The sequence below is a fragment of the Pogona vitticeps genome, chromosome 1 (genome assembly GCF_051106095.1).
Source record: "Pogona vitticeps strain Pit_001003342236 chromosome 1, PviZW2.1, whole genome shotgun sequence".
Taxonomy (NCBI): domain Eukaryota; kingdom Metazoa; phylum Chordata; class Lepidosauria; order Squamata; family Agamidae; genus Pogona; species Pogona vitticeps.
Window position 1 is genome coordinate 112,120,458 of NC_135783.1, and position 20,508 is coordinate 112,140,965.

Genomic DNA, 20,508 nt, shown 5'->3' on the forward strand with positions numbered 1-20,508 from the left:
GAATCAGTGGTTGAAATCCTGTTGTTTAGTGTAGTAAAGTACACTACAGTAGACCCTGAAATGAGTGGTGGTTGGGTGAATCAACTGTTTTGCTCCATTGATTCAAAGGGGCCTAGTGCAACGTGCTATGTAAGTCACAATGAGAACAGGCTCATTTGAATTAACGTGAATCTAAAAGAGGGAAACACGTACAGCAGGCCGTTTGTCCACTGTAAAGAGAATGTGTCTGCCTCAACCTGTCCAGGAACAAAATATCTGCCTTGTGCAACTGTGGCTGGTGGCAAAAAATGTCTATGAGCAGTTTCGCTGAACGTTGCACTATTTCTTGAAATACTGCCTGGGATACATAACTCCCACTTGTGCAGCTGCTTTATGAGATGACACAGAGAATCGGCTTACTGGTTGTCCTCTCCTGAGACATCAATTGCTATTCAGTGGCGTAACATATACCCCATTCCCAGAAGTGGGTGGTGAGAAGCAGAAGAGAATGAATGCTGCCTTATTTGTTTATATGATACATTGCTGTTGTTGTTAATAGCTACTCAAACCATCAACTCCTTTTCAAAAGCACTGAATGCCTTGAAAATTGTTAACTATACCAAAAGTTGAATTTCCAGCCACTGTCTTCCTTTGTTGATAGTATTACTGGAAGTGAAAAATTACCTTTAGATCTACCCTTTCTTTAAACCAGGGGTCTCAAACTCAATTTACCTGGGGGCCGCTGGAGGCAAAGTCTGGCTGAGGCTGGGCTGCATCAGATTTTCCACCAAACGGAGCAAGAGCCCGAGGAAGCCGCCCAAGAGTTACCTTAGCCTGGCTGGGGCTCCGAGGAGGAGGGCTGCACAAGCCCTCGTCGCCAGCCTCGACCCCCTCCATCTCCTTCTTCACCACCACCACCACTAGCAGCAGGACGAAGCGGAGAAGGGAGCGCCGGCGACCGCCTAGCGGGGTGGGGTGGGCACAACATAATTTTTTTTTTAAAAAACCCTCACAGAATTGCCTTGCCAAAGGAGAAAAGCCCCCATCGGTAGCCGCGAAATTAAACAGAACGGGGTGGGCCCCCTACAAGTGCGCACCCACGCACAGGTCCAGCAATCTTCCTCTGAGGGACCCCTCAAAAAAAGGTGCACTCAGCAGCAGCAGCTACCTCCACCACGACAGAGGAGCAAACTTTGCGAGGCGAGCCCCTCAGAGGAAAGTTGCCGTACCCCCATATGTGCGCGCATCTGCGCGCACCTGTGGGGCCCCACCCCATTCTGTTTAATTTTGTGGGTACCGATGGGGGCTTTTCTCCTTTGACAAGGCGATTCTGTCGTGCCCTCCCCCCCCGCAAGACGGTCACTGGAGTTCCCTCCCTTCTCCGCTTCTTCATCCTGCTGCTGGTGGTGGTGGTAGTGAAGAAAGAGCCAGAGAGGGTCATGGCTGGCACCCCTCTTCCTCCTCGGAGCCCCAGCCGGGCTAAGGAAACTCCTGGGCAGCTTCCTCGGGCTCTTGCTCCGCTTGGTAGAAAATCTGATGTGGCTCAGCCTCACCCAGACTCTGCCTCCAGCGGCCCCCAGGTAAATTGAGTTTGAGACCCCTGCATTAGATGAATTCAGCAGGAAACCCTGATCTGACCAATGCTGAGAAAAATTGTAATCACTGAGAGATCACTCAGTACTTGCAGTTCTAAACTCTTGGTCATGTAATTGCAGCTTCTTCGGGCATCAGATCTAACCCAATCCTTACATCTCCTTCCATTCGGCACAGAATGCCAAGGGGGAAGTGCGGTGTTTTATTTGGGCACTAATCTTTCCCACATAACAATTGCATAGATGAACGGGACAGTACTCTTTCTTTCAAGAGAAAAAGGTAACAGCCTCCCTTCCAATGATCTCAGGAACCATCACACCACCTCAAACTCTCTGTTCTGTGTTCTCTGAGTATTTAAAAATGAATACATAGACGTCAAGGAATAAAGTTATCTGAGACAAGTGGAGAACATTGTTGGTGACACAAAAGCTCTGCTTTTTCGTTACCACCAACAACACAGGCTACAGCAGGTACAGAAACAGAAGCTGGGACCGAAGATAACAAAGCACAGGACAGTGGCCAGGGTCTCCAAGAATTGGGGGGGGGGGGGGAGAAAGAAAGCTAGCTGCAATGAAAACATAATATACCATAGAGTTTTCTCCCTGCCCAGTATAAGTTGTTAAAAGAAAACTTCCTCTAAAAACCTGACAGTAATGAAGAACCTGTTTACAGAATTTGAAAAAGTATAAGAGATGAGTAGGATAGATTGGACAGGTTTATTATTTCAATTATTATTAATATTTTCTGTTTATTAACAAACACACTTGGAGAGGATTAACACAATATAAATCATTTTTATTTGTATTTACAAGGTTCTTTTTTTTTGCATGTTCACCAAGATATCCAGTGTCATTTATAAACTGAAACATTATAAACTGAAACTACATGGTAGTATGTACAAAATAAAATAAGATGAAGTAAAAAAGAGCTGAACTGTAAAACTATCATATATAGTTTTCACACCAGAGATATCTGAAAATTATTATTTTAACTATATCTGATGGGAAAGAAATGATGAATTTACTTTTCAGGATAAATATGGATAAGTAGTAGAACAGTGATGAACGAAGTGGCCACCCAGATGTTGTGGGCCAGCTGACCACTGCCTACTGCTGATGGAAGCTGAAAGCCAAAACATCTGAGGGATTGTGTTTTGTCCAACACTGGCTTACAACAAAGTCAACATCTTTTGCTGTATTTTAGGAACCACAGCCAAATATAATCTTTTAAGAAGTCCCGAACATGTATTTTCTATCAAAATACAGTAGTATTGACCCAGTCCGTTACAATTATATAGCAGGACTATCCGTTCCATTAAGACTGATACACAAATATTGGATGAACAAATGGCGAAAAACCTTTAGCTGATCCCACAGACTTTTGAGAAGCCAGACAGATTTGTTTAAATAGGAACAACAGCCTTTGTCTAGAATAGTATCCTTTATTTTTGCTGATATTTGTAAAAACTAAATTCTACATATCACTTTGTGCTCCGGGATTTTTGATCATCAGAGTTTGCAAAAGCAGACACGTCTAAACCTTTGCCGTTGTTGCACTGCTCATATAAAGTCTGAAATTAAAAAAAAAGAAAATAAAGTGTCACAGGTCATCTTTCTTTTCAGAACTTTTTCAAGGGGAGGGAGCAGGCACAGGAGTTTTAACTAGATAATTTGCTTTCCTCCTTAAAGTATATACATTAATATTCCCCAATATTCACATTCATCCACCTTTCCCAAACTGTTACCCACCATTCGCAACTCTCAGATATTCACTCCTTTTCTTCTTTCACCACTATCTTCAACAGAGGAGGTTAAATATTATGAGATAAACCCAACTGTATATATCTCATAAGTGGCATATAAAATTAAAAATAGCCATTCCTGTGAATAAGTGATTAGATTGGGTTCCACCAACTAGCCACACATTATAGGCTAGAGTGCATTCATTGCGAGTCATTTCCCTCAGTGCCAAGGTTGAAACCATGAATCTACTTGTGACCCCTTTTTGTTAAAATCATTTGAACACAGTTAACATACTGTACTTGGCACTATTGATGAAAGCAACTAAGTATTTTAGGGGAACTGAAAACATAGGTTCCATCCAAATAACAACCAGCACCTCCACCAGAGGGGATAAATTTGCCAAAGGCATCTACCAGATGGCGGGGGAAGCATGTATTATTTAATTAACTGGGAATATTTTAATTGTGAATTCCTTATTTAAGGATTATAAAGCTGTTGGATTCCATTTGTTCTTGCTTTTTTTGAAAAAATTGTCACCTCAAACTTTACTCTTCTATGCCACTTCCTATGGCATCCACTATCGTAAGGACAGGTTGCTCACCTGTAACTGTAGTTATTCAGGTGATCATCTATGAATTCACACATTTGAGTTTCTCTGCACCTGTGCAGAACAGTCTTCAGAACATTCAGTCCACACTCTTTAAACTGCACATGTTCCCCACCCTGCTAGTTCTCCATTCCCCCCAGTTGGCCATTGATAAAACATGCACTTGTGTGGCAAGACTGAAGGAGGACAGGTGGGTTGTGTGAATTCAGAGATAACCACTCAAAAGAACGACAGTTACAGGTAAGCAACCTGTCCTTCTTCTTTGTGATCACTGTGACTCACACCTTAGGGTGAGTACCAAGTATACTGTACTTACTAACTGGTGGGATGTCACACCAAAACAGAAGAAATGACTGCTCTGCCAAAAGTAGCATCTAACTTTGCTCTAATATCCAATCTAGAATGCTTGATGAAAATCAAGTAGAGACCACGTTGCTGCTTTACAAATCTTTCTCAACTGACCACCTTTAAGGAATGGCATAGGAGCAATAATTGCTCCAGTCAAATGCTTTCAAAATTGAGGACATTTTTAAATTTTTAAAAACTATTTAGTAAGTTAAGGTTATCCATTGGATAAACATTGAGATTTGACATTTGCCCTTTCTAGATCCTTGGGAGCTCACAGAGAATAAAAGACTTCTGGAACTGTTTAGTTCTGAATGTGTAAAAGACCAAGGTTCCGTGAACCTCCAATATATATATTTCTAAATCCAAAATTGGAAATGGAAAGAAAGCAGGCAATATTATAGGTTGGCTGAGATGAAAATTTCAAAACCACCTTAAGTAGGAATCATAGGTCAGAGAACATCATCATTTGGTCCTTACAGAATTGCAGAAAAGGTAGATGACATTGAAAGGCACCTAGGTCACTATTCCTCTGAGCTGACATGACCATAACTAGAAACATTGTCATGCCAAATAGTAATTTATGGCTGGATGTATGTGTGTGTGTGTGCGCGCGCACTATGGTTTATTCCCTTGCACCCCCTGGTAGTTATAGAAGGATAATGGTGAAATATGTCATTCCTGGCTGGGATAAAAATGTGGCACTGTACCGTAAAAGTAAGGTGCAGAATGAATTCTCTCTTTAGTCAGCACTTTGGCATCGTGCTGGTTGTGATGTCTCTTACAACAGTGGTCTCCTACTTCTTTGACACCACAGACTGGTTTAGCATGCATGTGGGGGGGTACATCTGTGATTGCATGGGGGCGCACATGCATGTGGAGAGGCATGTGTGTGTGCATCCATCCATGGATGTGTGCATGGAGGGCGTGCATACATCATGTATGCATGGGGTGTTTGTGTGCGTATGTGCATGCAGGGGTGGTGGGAGATCTGTCTCCATGGCCCAATCCTGCCAAGGCCACAGACCCAGACCGGTCTGCAAACCGGGACCCCTGTCCTATGAGAAGGAGATCCCTTTTCCTTGAGATTGGCAACCAAATCAGAGGAAGAAGGATAAAATGTAGCATGGTATGGAGGTGATTTGTCTGTGTGTGTCCTTTGGGCTCTCACAATACAGTGGTGCCTCGCATAACGGGTGCCCTGTTTAACGACGAATCCACATAGCGATTAGGTTTTTGCGATCGCAAAAGCGATTCCATTGCGATGATTCAGATAGTAAAAAATCGCTTTGCGATGATCGGTAAGCTGTTTCGCTTACCGATTTTCGCACAGCAATGTTTTAGGAACAGCTGATCGGCGGTTCCAAAATGGCCACCGGGTAAAAAACATGGGCGCCCACTGTGTTTTCGCGCCAATTCCTCGCTTACCAGGCAGCGAAAATGGCGGCCGTATGGAGGATTTTTGCTGAACTGTGAGTTTTTTGCCCACAGGAACGCATTAAACGTGTTTTAATGCATTCCTATGGGCTTTTATGTTCCGTATAGCGACGATTCCACATAACGGCGATTTTTCCGGAACGGATTATCGTCGCTATGCGAGGCACCACTGTATATGAAAAGCTTACTTAGGGCTCTTTATGCAAGGTGGCTCCACTCTCATGAGTGCTTAAATGCTGGTGACTGAGCTTGTGATATCTCGTCCGCAGAGGCTGATTTGCAACATAGCAGATCTTCACCTTCCTTGTTCAAGTGTTTGATAATGAGGTGGAAACTGAAGGTGGTGTTTTAGAAGTTGGCTTTGCTGTGGGCTTCTCCGACTTCTGGATAGTCTTTGGCTTTTTTGATTGCATGTCTGTAAGAGCTGACTTCATTCTCTTTTCTTTACCAATGATGATGCCAACTTAGGTATACACTTCAATTTCCATGTTGAAGGTCTGTTCTTGGTTTCAAGAGTCCGGTTTGGTGTACAGGATCTGAGACTTGTGAAGGAATGTCAGAGAGTTTCCCAAAATTCAGACACTGTTTAAACTGCCTCCATAAGGCTCTGTTTGATGGAGTTTTGAAAATTGAAATTGGCAGAACAGAAGATGCCTGGCTGCCATGGTATCCATCACTTTTAGCAATTTCTCCCAAACATAGGACTTCGACTGTGATTGTCTGTTCTTTATGGCTACCTTAGTAAACTTTTCACAAAACTGGCAATTCTGAGTCTGATGCCCCTCACGAAGACAACTAAAACATTTAGTGTCCATCAGTGATGGAGATCTTGCTGGAGCAAATTATGCATCTTTTTAGAGCCTCGTGGCGCAATGGTTTAACCGCTGTACTGCAGCCAAAACTGTGCTCACAACCTGGGGTTCAAATCCCAGGTAGCCGGCTCAAGGTTGACTCAGCCTTCTATCCTTCCAAGGTCAGTAAAATGAGTACCCAGCTTGCTGGGGGGGGGGCAATGTGTAGCCTGCATAATTAACTTGTAAACCACCCAGAGAGTGCTTGAAGCACTATGGGGCGGTACATAAGCAGCACACTTTGCTTTGCTTTTTAATGGGCCCAATGAGGCCTTAAAAAGGCAGGAAGGCTGTGGAATGACAAACTACAACTCATGAACACCTTTTTTTTGGTAGACAAATTCAGAAGACTGGGAAGGAAGGACTAGCAAACACAGGTAAGAACTAAGAGAAATCACATTTTATGAAAGTGAGGTAAAATATAAAGGCTCTCAAAACACTCCCAAGGTGCTATCTCAGCAGTGGCTAAAATGGATCTGAGGAGTTGCATGTGGTTGGGGAATCATGCACAGTGTAGGGATCATGGACTAATAAACTCTTTCAGGTTCTAGAATATTCTGAAGGTCTCTGCGCAGGCACAGAAAAACCCAAATGTGTGATTCACAGACACCACAAAGAACATTGATCTTCCTTTTTAAGACCCATTACTTTATCAGCAATACATTTCTTGTTGCATCACATCTTATTTTCTTCAACTACCACCAATTCTCAATACCATTTCCCACTGTGCATTTCCCATACCCAGAGCCCATATATTTCTCTTGCCCAAAATGACCTGTAAACAGGAATTAGTTACTTCATTGCTAAAGGTTCTAAAGACTACATTACTAATTCTGCTATTGTTTAAACGTCACTTACTCTAGCAGCTCTAGAAATTGAGTTAGGTGAATTCAAGCCAATAAGATGACCAAGGATACGTTTCATTTCCTCTGTTGTACCTTTTGTATCAGAATGCCCTGAAAAATAAAAAAATTGGTTATTCTTGCTATGTACAGGCACTATTTTCTGTGAAACATTGGAGACTATCTAAGGCTAACAGGCATGTTATGGTCAATGAAACGTTAACCAATAGAATGAACACAGAAGTTCACTTTTGTAACAAATAATTGTATGAAATTAAGTGACATAGCAAAATAAAATTTGAATACAAAGCTAAAGTTACCTGTTAGTGAACTGGATTGGATATGCACATAAGGATGAACCAACAACTCAGAGACAGATATTCTTTGTTTAGGATCTCTTACTAAGCAACGCTGAAAAGAAAAAAAATGGACATATTTGCATGAGTCTGAAAATAAAACTTTCAAAAAGACAGACTCAGATTTCTGAAGACTGTTACAACTTTTTTACATTTTACATCAGATTATAGTAATGCCTTGCAGCAAAAGACTTAGGGTGCAACTAGACAAGTGTTTGTCCTGCAGTTTAATCTAGTTTAAGGATGAACTGGATTACTCATTTTCCTGGCAAGCACACCATGTGTGTGCCATTGTGAACCAGTCTGTCTTCGACCAAGGTCTACCTGTATCTTTCTGAGTCCTGGTAGGATCCCTCCATTTTGGTTTGATTCCAGCATGTATGATCACTGGAACTGAACCAAAGCAAATGGCTTAAGTTGTTTTGTTGCTTAAGCCACTTACAATCCTCCTTGCTGATCAGCTGTGGAGAGGAAGTTTGCATTTTCTTTCTAATTGTTGGTAACACATCAGCAATTTAAAAAAGCATGATGCACTTGGTCAGTTAACAACAATTAAAAAGAAAGAGAAAACTTCCTCCCCCCTCCATTCACAGGTAAGCAGGAAGGAAACTTTCCATTTCTCAAGATCGTTATACAGCTTAAGTGAGGCATGGAGGAAGAGACAAGAAAAGGGGTTTGTTGTTGTTTTCCTTTTCCTGATTGTCAGGGTTGCTTGAGGTGTAGTGTGGCTGATCCTTATATACGGATGCAAAAATCACTCCAAGTGCCACACCACATTACACCCAGGGTGGTGTCAGATCTATATTGGGATGGTAGGCAACATCTTGGTGTAAAACATGCCTGTTTCTCTCTGACGGAACACTGGTGGGAGATGGAGGCATCATGCATAGGGCATAGGGCAACACAAGGGCAGGATATACAGTAAGTGGGCCTTGTTGAACGTGGCTGTGATGAAGTGTAGCTACACAGCTCACAATGTTCAAGAAGCTCTGAAGGACACACTACGACTATTTATTTATTTATTTTATTTTAATTTATACCCCACCTATATGGTCATTGCGACCACTCTAGGCGGCTTCCAAACAAATAAAAATAACATACAAATATACCAAGATAGAGAAATATAAATCAATAAACAGATTCTTCAAGATGGAAAAAATAACATAAGTGAACAGGAAAAATTAAGTATTAACTGGAGGGAAGGCCTGCTTAAAAATCCAAGTTTTTAGTTGGGTCTTTGCAGGATATGGTAGATATATGCAAGCCTAATATAATGGAGTGGGCCAGAAAGGTGGTAGGGTACTTTCACCAGAGTCTAGACAGTGAGCTGTTGCAGCCAAGGAAAAGAAAAAATGGGGATTGCTACTCTACTACCTAATTCAAGATGTGGCAGCGTGATGAAATGCCACTTTCTACCTACTTGAAAGAATGCTAGAGCAGCAAACAGCACTCCATCATTTGGCACAGAAGACTGCCATTGGTATGGCTGCTTCTCTGGGCAGAGAAAAGTGGAACATTATGGGTCAAAGTGGTCTCTGTCTTCCAAAGTTTTGAGAGTGCAACACAAGTCCTTAGTGAGGTTACAGCCATCCTAGGTCAGAGCTTGGTTAGCATGATGGAGGGCATAATGAGGGGACAGTCTAGCTGGACGGGGGTTTCCAAAGAGGAAGAACAGCATTTTTTCTGGCCTGAAGTGGTGGCCCTGGCCAGCAAACTAAAGAATCTGCTCCACTATAAGTTTGCCTCCTTGTGGAAGAAGGAGTACATTCTAGCAACCATCTTGTACTCTTAAGTAGCAAGCAATGGCTATTAAGCAGCAGCAGCAGCAGGAGGGGACAATGCCACACCACGTTCCATCATGCACAGAGCAGCAGCTAGCAAAGGTCTGGCTAGCACTGAGGGTTTACACAGGGCAGGAAGAAGGACATGGCAGAGGCAGAAGTAGATACAGGAGACCTGCAAGTCAAAGGAGACTGATCCCTTGTCTTACTCGGCTTCTTCTAAAATAGGTGGAATAGGCCTCAGTAATGTAAGAGATGCAGATTACACCATCTTACTGGCAGAAAGCAGCAATGACTTGAAACAATTTTTAGTGAAAGAAGACTGGCCAAAATCATCCATACTCTTGTATTCCTAATCATTGTGTATGGGTGTAAACGCTGGACAGTGAAGAAGGCTAACAGAGAAAAAAAAAAGATTTGTTTGAAATGTGGTGCTGGAGGAGAGCTTTGCTGATACCCTAGACTGCCAGAAAGATAAACAAGACCTAGATCAAATCAAGCCATTCATTTGCTAAATGATAAATTGACTACTGAACTTAAGATGCAAAGAGGGGAAATAAGTTCAAATATTTTTATGCTATTTGGGGTAGATTTGTTGAATTTGTATTAGTGAAAGGAAAGGGGAAAGCCTCTAAACAACAATCAATACAATTTTGGAAAGGAGGTTCGTATTAAAAGTATTGTTCCCAAGGGTCCCATGGGTAAAGGGGAGCACTGTGGCTTAGATTGTATTTGTAAGTATTTTGTATTTTTATATTTGTTTTGGGGAAATAAATAAATAAATAAATAAATAAATAAATAAATAAATAAATAAATAAATAAATAAATAAATAAATCAATCAATCAATCAATCAATCAATCAAGCCTGAAGGAAAAATGTTTCTGAAGGAAAAAATGTTGAAATGGAGGCTATTTTATTTTGGGCTCATAGAGAAGGCAGGATTCTCTGGAAAAGACAATCATGCTGAGAAAGGTGGAAGGCAGCAGGAAAAAGAAAGGAAGCCCAAATATCAGATGGATTGACTCCCTAAAGGAAGCCACAGGCTTGAGGTTACAAGAGGTGAGCAGGGCTGTTGAGGACAGAACATTTTGGAGATCTCTCATTCATAAGGTCACCATATGTTGGAGGAGACTTAATGCTACCTAAGAACAACAAGCCACACCTCAATTTGTTTAGTAAGCTCCCCCTCCCCATTTGAAAGAATTTTTGATAAGTTATGGCAGACAGGAAAGGAGAAATGAGAAAACTCACTCTTATGAAGTTCCTTTTGCATATGGTTCTCATATGCAAACCAGTTAAAATTAAGAAATTGTTTCATATGTAAAATCCATTTAACACTTAGTGTGACAAAGCAAATGTATTACCAATAAAATAAAATAAAAATAAAAATAAAATGAGAGGTTACCTTTAAGACATCCCGGAGATCTTCTTCTTCAATCTCAGGAAGTGATATTTCATAACTAGCGTCAATTATGGCATGAAGCTTTGTGATCTGGTTTGTTATGTGCTGAAATGGAGTTCTTCCGTAAGTCATACAATATAGTATGCAGCCTAAAGACCAAACATCACTTTTGGGACTTATCTGAAAACAAAAGCCAGAAGGGGGAAAAAACCAAAATGTTTTCTTGCACATTTGTTGCTGTTGTGAAAAACATTCATTCAATGTAATCTACATTAAGAAATGTGTCTGTATTATGCTACCTGATCGATGAAACCCTCTGTGATGAATTGATGATGTATACTGTCAAAGGCATTAATTACTAAGGCAAGTAATTTGTTCACAGTTTGGTCATAGTGAGAAATATATAACTCTCTTAATATGTAATTGCTGTTTCGTAAGATTATTGCTTTGAAAGAAAATGTTTACAATGACTTAGTAACAATTTATTAAAACTAGGAAACTGATGCATCAATGAAGCATAACAAGAAATTGAGTAAATGTTAAGGATATTTACATAGCACCTTACACTGACTGAGCCACAAACCAGCTACACTGGAATATTTGCATTTAAGTTTGTGCAATTCTAGTGATCTAGCCCTTCGGTACTGTTACTCAAATCCAACTTCAGCAGGACTTGACAAGCTTTATTCTTGCTACTCTTTCTGAATCTGTACATAAGCTTTTAATATGAGCATATTGCAACAGAGTTTCAAAATTTGAGATACATGAATCTCAGGAGGTCAAATGGGCCTTTTGTAAGAACTACCAGAAGAATAAGCATCAATATCCTTGTGCAACTGCTTTAGGTAAGAGGCAATTAAATGAGAATATTTCAAGATTACTTGTAGTGGCTCACTACCATTTCAAGGAGGTAAGAAGAGCACCAGCTTTCAAGACAGGCAGAACACTCCCTCCCCACTCCCACCAAAGGTATCCTTCTACAGACAAAAACAAGAAGCTGATACAAAGATTCAGGTGTCTGAAAGATTTCAGTAGTACCTGCACTTGGCAAGAGTCATAAGCTACTAGAGGTTCTGCATGTCATGTTATAACTGCAGTACACAACTGTATTTGAATGTTGGATGACAGACTAGCTATTCAGAATAAACTGTACAGTGATGCCCCGCATAGCAACAATAATCCGGATTCGTCGCTATGCGAAAAGAAAAAGCCCATAGGAATGCATTAAACCCCATTTAATGCGTTCCTATGGGCTTAAAACTCACCGTTATGCGAAAATCCTCCATACGGCCGCCATTTTCGCTGCCCGGTATGCGAGGAATGGGCGCAAAAACACTGCGGGCGGCCATTTTTTCCAGCGGCTATTTTGGAACAGCCGATCAGCTGTTTTGAAAACATCGCTATGCGGAAATCGGTAAGTGAAACAGCTTACCGATCGTCGCAAAGCGATTTTTTGCCATTAAAAAGATCACAATGCGATCGCTTTTGCGATTGCAAAAAACAAATCACTATGCGGATTCTTCGTTAAACGGGGCGCTCGTTAAGTGAGGCACCACTGTATACTCAAAGGTAGTCCCTACTCTAGCATTCAACTGTGAATCTTTATCTAGTATTTCTGGGTTGAAGCCTGGGCAACAGAACCCAACAACTGAATGAGAAAGAAGAGGGGGGAAAGAAATATTTCATTTCTTCATAAAGCTGTGGTAAAGCTGGGCTGCTGAGAGAATCCTGACTTGGTGAGAAAACAGACAGAGCACTACTAGTTGTAATATTAGACTGAGTAAGAAAGTCTCCACAGGTGACAAATTTTGCACAAGAGAAAATATTTCATCATTTAATGATTTCCCCAAGTTTTTAAAAGCCAGAATAAGCAGCCAACAAGACTGACTCATATGATCACCAGGACAGCTATTTATTGTCGCAGGAAAGGTGAAGGACTAATGAGCAGCTACAGTTTCTACTTTCTGTTTTGCTATTAAACTCACAAATTAAAATCAACAAAGAAAGCTCGCTTGGAGATGGTAGTTCAAATATTTAATGACAGGAAAGAAGCAAAAGTAAAAGGTGACAGAAACAAAGTTACCATCTTAAATGCAACTTTTCAGAAATTGGAATATGCAGACAAAAAGAACTATGATGTTATTGCAAAGAAACAGAAAATAACAAAAGAGGAAAAAACAAATATTCCCTAGCATATCACTGAAGAATAAAATGGAAATTTATGCAAAATTAAGGATGTTTTAAGATCAACAAGTTAACATATCTGATTAGAACAAAGAGAATTTTAAAGCAATGTAATCAATGTATATAAAAGAGGGGCAAGAATTAGGGATTAATTCAGTTAACAATCCTTGAGTGAAGAATCTGACATTTTGGAAAGGGAAGTAAAAGCTGCTGACAAAGCAGTTGGAAGAAATTAATCACCAGGAATAGACAAGTCATCAATAGAACTATTTCAAGATACAGAGACTGTGTATCTATCAGAATTCTAAAGTTAAGGCAAAACAACAGCCCACAGACTGGAAACATTCAATATACATTCCAGTCCCAAGGCAACTATATTCCAAATACTGCAGTAAGTATAGGTAAAGGTAAGTTGTGTCCAACTCTAGGGCGCAGTGCTCATCCCCATTTCGAAGCCATAGAGCCAGTGTTTGTCCAAAGACAGTTTCCATGTTACATGGCCAGCGCAAGTAGACACAGAACGCCATTACCTTCCCAACTGAGGTGGTATCTATTTATCTACTTGCATGTTTACATGCTTTCAAACTGCTATGTTGGCAGGAGCTGGGACAAGTGACGGGAACTCACTCCATCACGTGGATTCGATCTTACGACTGCTGGTCTTCTGCGGTTTAACCCGCAGTACAGAGGCTTCTGCAGTTTAACCCGCAGTGCCACCACGTCCCTTCATATGTAAGCATAGAATACATTAAACATGAAAATTAAGTGATGCTCAACATTTTATTTTATAACAATGACTTTTCTCATGTCCGGAGTAAGAAATGCCAGATGTACAAGCTGAATTCAGTAAAGGAAAAGGCAGTAGAGACATATTTCAAATTCTGGCTACTTGAGCATACCAAATATTTATTTGTGATTTATACATTATAATGGAGGGATGTGGTGGCGCTGTGGGCTAAACCGCAGAAGCCTGTGCTGCAGGGTCAGAAGACCAGCAGCTGTAAGTTCGAATCCACACGACGGAATGAGCACCCGTCGCCTGTCCCAGCTCCCGCCAACCTAGCGGTTCGAAAGCATGCAAATGCGAGTAGATAAATAGGGACCACCTCAGTGGGAAGGAAAACAGCGTTCCGTGTCTAAATCACACTGGCCATGCGACCACGGAAAGATTGTCTTCGGACAAACGCTGGCTCTATGGCTTGAAGAGCGGGATGAGCGCCGCCCCCTAGAGTCGGACACGACTGGACAAAAGTTGTCAAGGGGAACCTTTACCTTTACATTATAATGAAGTTGTTGACAGATCATGAAAAACTGAATAATGAAAACTATGGGCTGTTCTAAAATAAAAGAATGTGGCATAACATTTTAATCTTGTAATTGTATTTTAAACCATATATTGTTTAATTTATCTTTTATGATTTAACTTATTGTGTTTTTAAATTGTATGAATTTTAATGTTGTGAGCCGCCTTGGGTCCCTTGTTGGGAGAAATGCAGCATATAAATAAAACTACTACTACTACTACTACTACTACTACTACTACTACTACTACCACCACCAACAACAAAAATAATAATAATAATAATTAGTTTGTTAAACTCATTTTTAAAAATTAGAATATTAGCTTAACAATGAGTTCAAAAAGTTAAACCATTGTGGCTAGCATTAATGGTGAAACCGTTTAATTTGTTATGTTCATAATTACCTCGGCCAGAATCCAATCACTTGTTTAAATCAGTGCAACTCCACTGCCATAATGTGCAACAGTAAAGTGCCACAATGTGGAAAGGGAGGGGATGAAGGCATGTGGTTGGTGTGTGATAAGAAATGCCTACACTAGATTCTTAAATTGTAGTGATTTGCTCTTAAAACCTGTAACTAGCAGAAGCCTGGCTGTTACTTGTAATTTTTGTAAGAAACCATAAGGCCTGAGCACCATAGGGCTATGCAGAGCTTTTAAGGACTGCAAATTACAACTTATTTCATTATAGAACATATCTAGGCTTTCAAATAACTCCTTGATTTCAACTACAAACGTAAGGGCAAAAGAAGGAACAAAATAATATCTTATTAGGATAAATAAAAATACATAAAAATTAAGATGTATGGGGCTCAATAGTTTTACCTCATTATTTAAAAATGCCCTCAACAAGCTGATATATTATTCTTAATGTGATATTTCCGAGTTCTGTTAAAAATAAAGTTGAAAAAGAAACCCCACATATTTTTGGTTTGACCAGTTTCCCAAAATAATAAAATTTGTTATTCACTCTGCCCCTGTCTCTCCCTCTCAGATGGAGATGATAACATACTGGCCTATTTTATAAAGTTCTTCTGAGAAATACTCAGAAAATGCACAGTGTACAAACAATGAACTTTATGTTTTGGATTTATTGTTGTTTAACAATGAAGGATTCCCCCCCTTCATTAGCTACAAGTTTAAATCAGGACAGATCAAGAGGCATTTCTTCTTTTTAAAAGCAGTGTAAGTGTATACAAGCCTAGTGTAAGTCCAAATGATGTTTAGCCTGCATTTGAAGTCTTTCTGCTTTGCTGATTGTATAGGTTAAATATATAACATACATATGATAGCCTCTATTCAAATGTCTAATAGAAACCACAGAATGTTCATTACACCTGAAAGAATCTTCCCCTTCCCTCACCATTCTTATTAGTTCACTGATGTCCATTATTGGATACGGGCCTCACCCCCCCCCTTTTTATTGCTTCCATAAATTTGTTTTGCACTGTTCTAAGCCATCAAATGGAGTCCTGCTGATCTTTTGATATCATCCATTTTTATAGTCTCACTCTACTCCATCTTGCAATCCCACGCAGATGCATTTCTTTATTCCACTCCCCATCTAATTGTCTAATGGTGTGTGGTCTGCCTATCTCCATTTTAATTATGCTATTTTCTCTTTTACATCTATTTTTTTGGTCAAACAACCTGATTTCTTTCTTCATCTGATATTTAACATGGTTAATACATTTGCATAATGTGCCAACTTCATCTACTAGTTTTGTTTTCTGCATATTTCCATTAAAATATATCCAAAGTTAAGGAATCCCTGCTCCCTTCTACAAGCTGCCCTTGATTCTCCCCAATTCCCCATCCCCAGTGTAGGTTTTTTTCCTACAACACCAGACCTTCCTGAGTCCACCCACACTCTTGAGAAGGCACAGAAAAATGGAAGGATGAGGAGGGGAAAGAAATTGCCCTTGGACAGATGTCTTTTCAGTGAGCTGACACATGAAGTTAGAACAAGAAGTTCTTATTCTGTGCAGCAGAAGAAACATTATCAATCTCAGCTTTAATACTTAGTATTTCCCCCCCACCATCTGCCTGCCCCAGATCATCATATTTTTGACTATTTTATTTCTGTTGCTACATCCAAGGGGAAAAAAACATCTCTGTATCAGTTTTCCACAACTTGAAAGCAAGATTCAAGCATTCTCCCTTTCCCAACATGGTGAGAATATTTTACCTTTGATCTTGACTTGCCATTTTCTCCAGTAGAAGACATGTCTTTGATTGCCTCTGGTGGCATATAATTAACTGTGCCAATCTAGCAGTATAAAAATAGGATTAAAAACATTTAATAACATTTAATGCATTTAATTGCTCCTGTTTTCTTTGAAAGCTCAATTTAAAAATTGCCTTGAAAAGCAATGCTTCTTTCCTGTTTCCCTGAAAATAAGACCTAACCTGAAAATAAGCCCTAGTGTGATTTTTCAGGATGCTTATAATATAAGCCCTACCCCCAAAATAAGCCACCGTTAAGTGAAACCCTGCCCTCCGCCATTGTGCAGCAACCAGAGATTATTATACATGGAAAAAATCCCCTGAAAATAAGCCCTAATGTGTTTTTGGAGCAAACATTAATATAAAACCCTGTCTTATGTTCGGGGAAACACAGTAAAAAAACAAACAAAAACCCCCCCACATAATTTAAATAAAATAAAAAGCCACATCTTTGTTAACAACAGTTAATAACTTCATCCAGATATATACTTATTAAATGCTGCTAAGACAGGAGGGAAGAACCCATTCTAGGGAATGAAGGTGCAGTGGCTCCTGATGTGTTAACCTCAGAGGTGGTTGTATACATAAGCTATGGAAAACTGTGGTTTCCCAGTTCATATTGAATCCAGCAACCAAAATCCTAAGAGCCTCTACTTTACCCAGGCCTTCCATTAAGGCGTGACAATTGCCACAAAGACATAAACTGCTTTGCTCTGGTCCTGATATCCACATAGTCTCCCTCTTCACATTTTACAAATATGGATACTGACTCACTCAGGACAACCATATTATGTTATAAATGTTAAAGTAATACAAAGATGCCACAAAAGACTCACCTGTGAATCTTTAACAATACTAGTCACATCTGGCTGCATTTGGTTTGCAATGCCAAAATCTATCAGTTTTAGCATTCCGTCCACTAATAGAAAGTTTGCGGGCTTCAGATCACTATGAACAATACCTTTAAATTAAGATATCTTCAGTTAGCCCAAATCAACATTCAAATTTCAGAGTTCAATTACTAGGACAAATATTTCTCTTCTCATCCTGCCTGCCTGCCCCCATGCTAGTACACAAGGGAAATCCATATTCTAAGTAGTACCAATCAGAATGCAGTGTTTTCACATTCCTGACACCACATCCAAGAGACTGCAATCTGGCTGCAGTATTCACCCTTCCACTGTAGAATTTTTTCCCTCTTAAAAATGCAGAACCAAACCAAATTCTGCAGCATTAGTTCTGGATCATACACATCACATCCATGGAAAGGAGAACATAAGGTATCCAACACATTATTTAAACACTGCATGGATTTTTGTACATGAATTCAAATTTGTAAATCAGAACGAAATTTGCACAAATTGCCCTGCCAGCCAAGATGAATGGCAGTATATAAATAAGAGGGAATGTATGTAAACCTCCAGCCAACTGGAATCACCCCAGGTGATACATTTTGGAGTTTAGTCATCAGCTTCCTTTGTCTGAATAATTAACTACAGATGTTTCTTAAAATGTTGTCTTGTTAACACAGAGTTAACACCATTTTTTTCATCATGGACTAAATTGAAGATTAAGGAGAAAGTAATGTTGTTTTCCTTATGTGCTCGCCCTACACAAAAATTAACAGCAAAAGTAATAAAAAAGAATGGTGGTGTCTGGAGAAATTGAAGGGATTGCCATTTTTCTTTTTCCTGTGCATCAACTCATGTCTCAATGAATACTGTAGTGGCGTCCAGGAGCAGCCTTGCTTAAGTGACAAGCATGGGGGTAAAAAGCCTTCTTTTATGCATACAATGTAATGTGTGAACTAGAGATGGGAGTATTCGTATTCGAATATCCCCCCACAGGTGGAAGTAACATTTGACTGTCCACTCACCATTCCACCACTGATGCAAGCTCAACGGAGCCTTCCTATCGCGCTGTTGTTCGCAATGGATTAGCCGCTCTGTGACCTGGCAGAGGCTTGTCATCCTGCCTCCTGCCAGGAGTGGCTAATCTATTGCAGGGCAACAACAGGAAGGCTCTGTCAAGCTCCTGTCAGTGGGGGAATGGTTATTTCCAATTATGGGGAGATATTTGTATACGAATATGAATATCCCCATCTCTAGTGTGAACCTTTGGATTACACGAATAAATGTTTAAAACTATTCGCATTAAAAGCTGACGATTTAGTGGTAATAATAATGGTTCTTTAAGTGGAGCAAAAGGAGAAAAAGAAAAGAAAAAGAAAAGAGTAGAAACAGAAGTAGAAGAGAAACAGAACTGACTGAGGACCGCAAATAGTTTGAAGGACTTTCAACTGCATATTTGGAAACACAAGACAATGTGTTTTGGTTTCCATTGACTATTGCAACATCAACGGAAGCAAAGGCTTATTGTTGTCTGTTTCTAAGAAAGAGAAAGAAGTGAAGTCAGGTGTGCAGTGTGGCAATGCCTGAAAATGTCACACCTGCCAAATTTCCAAAGGTTTTCTGGCTGCTTATGAGGAGACTAAGGCAGTGCATAGGAGGCAAAACTGAGGGAAAGTTTGTGGGTCATTCCATGTCAAATCAACCAATGAATGGAACCTTGTGTCATGGATTTGGTTCATTTTTGGTACATTTCTACCTTACCATGAGATGTTTTTTTTAAAAAAAAAATTCAGGTTTTTTGGTCCACCCATTTCTGAGATAAGCATTTCCAAAACTGCCAAAAAATGTCAAAATTCACTAGCCACCATAACTTCAAATGCAATTTAATAGATACCTATGGTAGCTACAGACTTGGGACAGGTGACATTTTAAAGCTTATGGATAGGAATTTCATGTGATATACAACATGATGCAATTCTACATTTTCAAATAATTTACACATATTTAAAAAATTAAAATTTGAATTTTCGGGAAACTGAAAATTTTTTAACCTTTTCAAAAAAAATCACACTTAAAGATACATGTCTTGTAGCCAGTCAATCCAAATTCCAGACTGGTATCTCGTTGTTATCATACAAAACTTAAATTTTCTTGTTGGCAGTGACAGGGATTTAAAACCCTTCAAGTCTATTTTTTTTTACAATTTATATTGATAAAATTCTGAGGTAAACTGAAATGAATCCAAAAAACATTATAAAAGGTTTGCTCCATGATCACTGCTGATAGTCACAGCAGCCATGAAATTAAGATGCCTGCTTCTTGGGAGGAAAGCATTGACAAACCTAGACAGCATCTTAAAAAGCAGAGACATCACCTTGCTCACAAAGGTCCGCATAGTCAAAGTTATGGTTTTTCCAGTAGCGATGTATAGAAGTGAGAGCTGGATCATAAAGAAGGCTGACCACCAAAGAATTGATGCTTTTGACTTGTGGTGCTGGAGGAGACTCTTGAGAGTCCCTTGGACTGCAAAGAGATCAATCATCCATTCTGAAGGAATGAGTGCTCACTGGAAGGACAGATCCTGAAGCTGAGGCTTCAATACTTTGGCCACCTCATGAAAAGAGAAATCTCCCTGGAAAAGACTCTGGTGTTGGGAAAGTGTGAAGGCAAGAGGAGAAGAGGACGACAGACGACAAGATGGTTGTACAGTGTCATCGAAGCTATCAGAATGAATTTGACCCAACTCTGGGAGGCAGTGGAAGACAGGAGGGCTCTGGTCCATGGGGTCACAAATAGTCTGACACTACTTAACGACTAAACAACAGCACATGGCAAAGGAGTCTGTGATGGTGTTGGAGGTATAGTGAAGAGACTTGCAGCAAATGCCAGCCTTCAAAACCCCCTCTCAAGTCAGATAATGACACCTGAACAGTTGTTTGGGTGGGGGAAGGCAAAAATCCGTGCAATAAGGTTTTTTTAAAATTACAAATTATGAACACCTGGATGTAAAT

The 20,508-nt window shown here is 40.0% G+C and overlaps 1 protein-coding gene across 2 annotated transcripts in view; it reads right to left on the bottom strand.

The window, feature by feature from the left end:
* Positions 1 to 2,346: 2,346 nt before the first annotated feature.
* The window catches only part of TTK (TTK protein kinase), a 71,137-nt gene continuing 52,975 nt past the window's right edge, over positions 2,347 to 20,508 (bottom strand). For both annotated transcript variants that reach the window (XM_072999284.2, XM_072999290.2), the window contains exons 18-23: positions 17,483 to 17,607; positions 16,609 to 16,689; positions 10,940 to 11,116; positions 7,717 to 7,807; positions 7,413 to 7,510; positions 2,347 to 3,142 (exon numbers count right to left, since the gene is read on the bottom strand). In XM_072999284.2, the coding sequence (XP_072855385.2) occupies positions 3,053 to 3,142; positions 7,413 to 7,510; positions 7,717 to 7,807; positions 10,940 to 11,116; positions 16,609 to 16,689; positions 17,483 to 17,607 (662 nt within the window). In that variant the 3' untranslated portion in view covers positions 2,347 to 3,052. The remainder of the gene's footprint in view (positions 3,143 to 7,412; positions 7,511 to 7,716; positions 7,808 to 10,939; positions 11,117 to 16,608; positions 16,690 to 17,482; positions 17,608 to 20,508) is intronic.